This window comes from Belonocnema kinseyi, chromosome 6, assembly GCF_010883055.1.
Source record: "Belonocnema kinseyi isolate 2016_QV_RU_SX_M_011 chromosome 6, B_treatae_v1, whole genome shotgun sequence".
NCBI classification, from domain to species: domain Eukaryota; kingdom Metazoa; phylum Arthropoda; class Insecta; order Hymenoptera; family Cynipidae; genus Belonocnema; species Belonocnema kinseyi.
Genome location: NC_046662.1, coordinates 108,084,593 through 108,092,388, shown reverse-complemented (window position 1 = coordinate 108,092,388; position 7,796 = coordinate 108,084,593). Strand labels below are relative to the sequence as shown.

Sequence of the window (7,796 nt, the reverse complement as noted above, 5' to 3'; positions counted from 1 at the left end):
GTTAGTCGCTTCTCAGTGCTGTAACTTGTAAATGCATAAACATAAATGGCTGAAGTTTTGACAGGCGTCATTTGAAGGATCAAGCTCGACGAAAATGGTTCATATTTGTGAATACTAATGCCATCTCTTAGAATTTTCAGGTACTTATCAGACTGCCTAGTATATCCAATATAAATATAATAATAATTAGAATATGTTAGACTATAACTTAAGTTGCAAATTAAAGAATCTTTGTACTTTTAAAATCTTAATAATTTCAAGTTTTGAAGGAAACATTGTTAAAAAGTAGTGATAATTGTAATTAAAATGTTTGAGGGAATCAAGTTTCAAATCAAGTAATTTGAGGGAATCATTTGGTAACAAGTCACTGACACGGATGATAAATGAGAAAATAAATTTAATATTATTTAATATAATTTATATATTTATTCAAATTGAACCAAACATCATATATACATTTATACAGTTCAATAATTTATTTGTTTCTTAATCATGAAAGCTTTTTTCTCGCTGCATTCAGCCCCTAATAATTTTATTTAAAATTTTTAATTCAAAGGAGCTTTTGAATTAAATAGTTAATTATATTATTGCAAACCTTATTTCTAAAATAAAAGGACTATAAGCTATTAACATCTATAAACAAACGTACTGCACTCATGACGCACAGTTGGAGCAAATGCACTTTTTTCATTCAAAAATATCCAGAGCCTTCAATTTTCTTGTGATTTTGAATTTTTCTGTTTTAAATTAAAGATCATTAAATTCTATAGATCTTGACTCTCCGAAATTTTGTCTCCTCTATTTTTTTATTAATAATTTTTCCAGTCAAAGTATGAACAAAGTCTTATAATCGGTGAAAAAATTTTTTTTGCTAAAAGTGCTTCCCATTAATGTAGGAATGACATTTAATGACCAAAATAATTTAAAAGTTTATAATAACCATTGTGATAAACAATTTTTGTGTGAAAATATTAGAATTTGAGATTTTTCAAATTATAATTTCCTGCAATGGCCAGAACGACTTCAGGTATTCCTTAAAATAATAGATATTTAACAATATTTGATAAAATATAACAATTTAAATTTTTGTAAACAAATTTAAAATGTTTGCCCTTTCGCATAGAAAATTTTTTGCACTGGAAATGTTTTAAGCTATTGGACGAATGGCTAGTCACAAAAATATTAGAAGAGTTAATAATAACCACCGTTATTAGCAATTCTTGCAACAACATATTTAAACTTAAGGTTTCATCAAATTTAAATTTTTTTTGATGGCCAAGTCGGTGGGTGATTGTCAAAAGATATTGTATTGAGTGAATCTTAGCATGCAGTGTTATGATTCATTTCCAAACTATTACGATTGAAAACCCGACTTTTTCCAAGTGAAACTGTCAGCATTGTTTCATTTTTTATGTAAATTGTTTAGAAACATGTAAGTTGTTATATTTCACTAAATATGATCAAAGACACATTGTTTAGGAATATCCGTAGCCATTGTAGCGATTAAAGAAAATAAAAATTTTGATAAAACCTTACATTTGATTATTTTGTCACAAGAATTATTTATAACAATGGTTATTATTAACTCCTCAAATATTTTTGTGACTAGCAGTTGTTCTCCCAACAGTTGAAAATATTTCCAGTATAAAAAAAATTCTATGCGAAAGGACCAAAATTTTGAGTTTCTTTATTTAATGTATTTACAAAAATTTAAATTGTTATATTTTATCAAATATTATTAAATATTTATTGTTTTAGGAAATACTGGTGTTTGAAGGAAATAATAGTTGGAAAAATGTCAAATTATAATATTTTACCTCAAGGATTGTTTATAACTATAGTTATTATAAACTTTTAAATTATTTTTGTTATTAAATGTCATTCCTACATTAATGTGAAGCACTTTTAGCGCCAAAAAATTTTACCGATAATAAGACAATTTGTTAATTTGTTTATCAAATTTGTTTGAAACAAATAAAGGGAATGATAAACAAATTATTTGTATTTTATGATTCCCTAAACATGAATTTAAGACAGTATAAAGTTTTCCTGATCAGTTATCAAAGCGTAAAAAATTGTTATGTGCACAATTTCAGTTTTTCCATGCTTTGAGTAGAAAAATTATTAATAAACAAATAGAGAAGACAAAAGTTCGGAGCGTCAAGCTGAATGAAAAAAGTGAATTTCCTCCTATTGTCCGCCATGAGTATGGTACGTTTGTTTATAGAGTTTAATAGTTTATAGTCTATTCATTTTAGAAATGAGGTTTGCAATAATATAATTAACTATTTAATTCAAAATCTCCTTTAAATTAAAATTTTTAAATAAAATGATTAGGGGTTGAATGCAGCGAGAAAAAATCTCTCAAGATTAAGCAACAAATAAATGATTGCATTGTATAAATGTATAAATGATTTTCTTAATGCAATTCAATGAAAAAGACAGACCTACTTTTTGTGACACCACCTGTTGGATTAGTTAAACCGACAATTCCCCTACGGATCGTAAGAAAACAGAAAATTACGCATTTGATCATCGCATTGGCGTGACCATGGTTTGTTGGATCAGAGATGAGGTGGGAGATTGCCGAGATAATGGAATAAGAGAATGTGAAAAACATGCGCTGATAACCGCGCCCTCTTAACGGATTACCTAAGAGTTACTTTGAAGTCGCAAGTTGCGCGTCGGTAAATGACAAAAGTTAGCAATAGACCTTTTCATTTCAATTATTTTGTGGTGCGCATGCGCGAAAAAGAATTGATCTTCCTGTCAATTTTCGGCCCTGTTGCTCGCAATTGCATAGGAAATGCAGTGTTTTCATTTAAAAAATAAAGTTTTGAACGATATAGCGAAGTATTTGTGCGTGAAATGGAAGGAGATAATACGATGCCAATATTTGTGAAAAAAATAGTGTTGGAGCGCATTAAAGCTGCTGCTACGGATTGTGCAAAAGCGGCAGTCGCACTAAAGCTTCGTGCATCGAATTGTGTAATTTTTATTTTATTTCTTTCCCTAAACCATGTCTGCAATTTAGAAAGGGTGAAATTCATAATACGAGTATAAAGTTCCACTTACAAATGTGTGAAGCATGCAGGAAATGCAACAAATGGGTGAAGTTGTGTGGACGTAAAGATTCCAAGTTTAAGTCAATCAGGAACGTCACCAAAGATACATATATTTGTTCTTTACACTTCTTTGGAGAATCTGGACCAAAGAAGAGTATCCAGACCCGATAGAATGTCGGCCGACAACGATAAAAGAGGTAAGAATAATATAAAAATGTATGAGAAAAGAGTAAATTGAGTTATGACCGTTCTAACCTAAAAATACTTTGTGGTTATGAAACGTCAGTACGTCCAGAATAGTACATCATCATATGAAAATTTACTTTCTGTGTAAATAATCACGAATTAATTTAAAATTGAATCAATAATATTACTAATTATAGTAAATATTGTGTTTTCAATTTTTATTGGCAAGTACAATGTTTTGATAAGTGTATTTGTAAATCTTGTCATTGGAATTATTGTGTTATGGAACTGTTTAACAAGTGTAAACGCCCGACTGCAGCTTTATAAACTATTTTCAATTTTTAAATAAATTCAAAATAAAATATTTATAATAAAAGGTTTGTATTTAATTTCAAATGTTATTTCAGTCCAAAATAATCCATTTTTAAATAATTTAATTTCAAAATTCTCAATAAAGAAATATAACTATTATTTTAAATACAATTAAATTTTGTCAGGCACTCGGCGACGTTTTTTACACATTTAATTTCTGTTACAACTCTTTATTTTTTAACATCGAAGTTGTAAGAACTTTACTTGGAGAAAATAAGGATATTATTATTAAAAACATTTCAGTGTTGAAATGTTGTCACAGGCTTATACTGCCCAACATGTCGAAGGCATTTTTGGTTTGAGTTGGATTTTTTATTTGATCATTTTCGCACGGGGCTGTCCCGGTATATATCATCAGTTACGGACGCATTTTTATAATGCAATCAAGTGATCTGATGAGAGCAGTCTGCCCAGACATATTGGACAAAGCCTGGTGTTTACCCCATCATTGACGGACTGTGCTGCAGTCAAGTACACGATGGGGGGACCTACAGCTTAAGGTGGGTTCCGAACCACCAGAACCCCGGTAAATGTACATTGAAAAATTTCTAGAGGTACCGGCTCAGGGATCGAACCCCGGACCTCTGAGTTGAAGTCCGAGTGTCTAACCAACTGAGCCACCGAGGCTCTTATTATTAAATTTTTTTTATACTGGAAATATTTTCAACTATTGGGAGAATAACTGCTAGTCACAAAAATATTTGAGGAGTTAATAATAACCATTGTTATAAATAATTCTTGTGACAAAATATTAAAATGTAAGGTTTTATCAAAATTTTTATTTTCTTTAATCGCTACAATGGCTACGGATATTCCTAAACAATGTGTCTTTGATCATATTTAGTGAAATATAACAACTTACATGTTTCTAAACAATTTACATAAAAAATGAACCGATGCTGACAGTTTCACTTGGAAAAAGTCGGGTTTTCAATCTTAATAGATTGGAAATGAATCATAACACTGCATGCTAAGATTCACTCAATACAAAATCTTTTGACAATCATTATTATTATATTATTATATTATTATTATATTATTATCTAGACAAAAGTCTAGAAGGTGCTTGGAGCAAAAGTATCAACGATTCTCATTGAAGTCTGAGGAATCTACTTCTAGTATAGGGAGCAGTTGCTTTACTGGAGAAGAGGAGAGCCGAGAAACGAATTCAACTGATGTCGAAATCGAAGAAGTCAAAGCATTCCGTGATCCTGAGCCAAATTTTTCTACTGAGATGCAAAGCATGGACATGGAATCTAAAGGTAATGACGGGGGACAGGCTTTTTCTTCTGCAGGAACACAGACAAATTTTTAGACTCTTCAAGAACTTGAAGGGATGGAATCTACAACCGATGGTAAGATAATCATTTCCGTCTCTGCAGGAACGCAAACCGATTTTGAGGATTTTGACGAATCTAAGGTGGTGGAATCTCAAAGTACCATGAAAGTACCTAAAGTTAGATCTACATGCATTCAGACATCAAAGCGATTGATCAAGCCACTTGTCATTCAAGAGTCATTAAAAAATCCCTGTTCGATGTGTAAAGACATTCCAGAAAATTCAAAGTCTCCTGCTCAGCGATTCGAAGATTCTTTAAAAAACTATAATGATAAATGTATTTTTTACACAGGTTTACATTTTAAGTACATCACGGTTATAATGTCGTTCATCGGCGATGTCGCGAATAGTTTAAATTACTGGGGTTCGAGTCGTAAAAGTAATGCTAACGAAAAACACAAAGCGAGACGTAAATTGACACCTTTGCAGGAATTAATTCTTGTTCTTACTCGCTTAAGATGTGGGTTACTTCTCGAAGGCATGTCATACCGGTTTGAAGTTAGTGTTGAGCTATTGAGCTCTATAAATATTACATGGATCCAATGTTTGTATCTGCATTTTTCGACAAGATTAAGGCCAAAAATGTTTGCCAGCCGCCGGCAAGTAGAAAAATATTTACCGAAAATATTTCGAAACTTTAAAAACCTTCGAGTTATTTTAGACTGTACTGAATTCTTTTGCGAGGCACCCGCGAAATTTGAGCATCAAGGAAATTTGTATTCACAGTATAAAGGTCATACGACATTTTAAGTTTTACTTGGTTGTACTCCGAAAGATGCCATAAGCTTTCTTTCTGACGTTTATGAAGGGGCAATTTCAGATCGCGAAATCGTCATTAAATCTAAACTAGTAGATCTTTTACAACCCGGCGACGTTGTTCTTGCAGATAGAGGCTTTACTATCGAAGACCTTGTCGAAAGTGTAGGCGCATCTCTGAACATACCACCATTCCTTAGACAAAGAAATCGTTTTACAGCACAAGAGAAAATCGCAACGAAGAAAGTTGCTAAAGAACGCATTTACGTTTAACATGCAGTGGGTAAACTAAAACTGTTTCGCATTTTACAAAGGACTATTCCATTAAGCATGAGAGGAATAATATCGCAATTAGTGTTTGTTTGCGCATGTCTTGTAAATTTTCAAGAACCAATTGTATATGACGAGGGTTAAGTTGTATAATTCTTATTAAGCTGGTAATAAGCGTTGAATAAAGAATAAGAATAGGATATCATTGATGCGTTTTTTAAGAATATTAAATAAATTATTAAATTATAAATAAATATAAATTTGAATATTCTTCGAATTTATAAGTTATAAAAAGATTTAATTTTGAAAAATAGGTTAAATGAATGCTTTCGATAAATTTTACTCAGTCGATTCGTCTCAAACGAGTCTCTCGTACTATTTCTAAGGTAATTCCTAATGTCAATCGTTCGTTTGTTTCTCGTACTACTTCTAATGTAATTTTTAATGTCGAACGTTCGTTTGTCTCGCATACTATTTCCCACGTAATTTCGAATGTAAATCGTTCGTTTGTCTCTCCTACTAGTTCTAATGTAATTAAATGGAAGAATAAATAATCTTTCGCAATATTTGATCTTTTTTCTTTATGTAAAGGTACTTTAGTAAAAGAGGTAGATTGTGACAGTTAAAAGTAAAATGTATTCCTTTTTTGATTTAACAAAGCTGGCAGAAGTTAGGCCCAATGATTTATTGATTACACTTTCAGGTACATGTGTGCAACATCACAACTTACTATAAACATTACTCCAAAGTTGCAGCCTCATAATGGGAGCTTAAACCACTCCATTACAATATACTACACCTAATTAACTAATTAACGTCTTCAATTTGATGTTACATGACTTCCATTACTTTTTTTTTATTTTCGAAACGCAAAATCAGTCCATTTAGCGTTTAGTACACGTAACCTCTTAAATTTAATATCACACGAGTATAATTGCTTGCCCTTTTAATTTTTTCAAAACGCGGAATCAGTCGATGTAGCATTTCGTGTTATTAACATCTTATGCATAATATTACATGAGTTTAATTGCTGTGAAGTTGTACATTAATCAGGGATGTTGCAGGTATTTCCCTTTTGTAATAATCCTTTCATCACTTCCATATGATTAAAAATGTTTAAATATATGTAACTTGAAATAAATATTGCAAGATTCCATTTGCTTTGCCCTGTACTAATTATGGAACGACAATCAGTCTTGTAACGAAAAAGTAAACTTACTAATTCCCTCCGTAAACGCATTTCCAATTATTCTAATAAATTGTTTAAGGTATCTAATGTTCAACATAACATTGCACGATTCGATTTGCTTTGCCTTGTGCTACTTTAGACACGCGAAGTCAGTCTTGAAACGAAAAATCAAAGAGTATTAATTCCCTCGGTACACGCATTTCGAAATATCCTGGAGCTAAAATATTTTTATGGAACTGCATAGCAGCATCAGTAACTTTTTTGGCAAATTCATAATCAATATTTATCCTCTGAACATGAAAATCAAGAGGCGTCCAAATCATGAAATCGCACCACGTACGTTCCGTTACAATCATTTGTGTTTGGATCTGATAGTAACAATCATTACTCTGTTTCAAGACTAATTCTTCGCCTCCTAAAGTGCAACAGAAACGTGCTAATTGGTCTTTTTTTAACTTATAAATTTCTGTTGGTTTCAAACTTTCTAATACTTTTGGGCATTTTATTTCCAATAGCCCGAAGGGAGACGATTTTGTGACCGGGTCGTAAACAAGAGCATCAGGCGATGCCCCCAATCCGGGGTACTTCGGATTCACCCATAAACCGGTATCCTGAATTT

At 31.6% G+C, this 7,796-nt stretch overlaps 1 protein-coding gene across 3 annotated transcripts in view; it reads left to right on the top strand.

Moving 5' to 3' along the window:
* Nucleotides 1–2,772: 2,772 nt before the first annotated feature.
* LOC117175053 overlaps nucleotides 2,773–7,796 on the top strand; it is an 85,310-nt gene continuing 80,286 nt past the window's right edge. The window contains exons 1-3 of one of the 3 annotated variants that reach the window (XM_033364588.1): nucleotides 2,773–3,262; nucleotides 4,671–4,885; nucleotides 5,006–6,553. In XM_033364588.1, the coding sequence (XP_033220479.1) occupies nucleotides 4,858–4,885; nucleotides 5,006–5,712 (735 nt within the window). In that variant the 5' untranslated portion in view covers nucleotides 2,773–3,262; nucleotides 4,671–4,857 and the 3' untranslated portion in view covers nucleotides 5,713–6,553. Of the gene's footprint in view, nucleotides 3,263–4,670; nucleotides 6,554–7,796 lie in introns of those variants that run through there. The other 2 variants (XM_033364587.1, XM_033364589.1) reach the window with 2 other exon arrangements.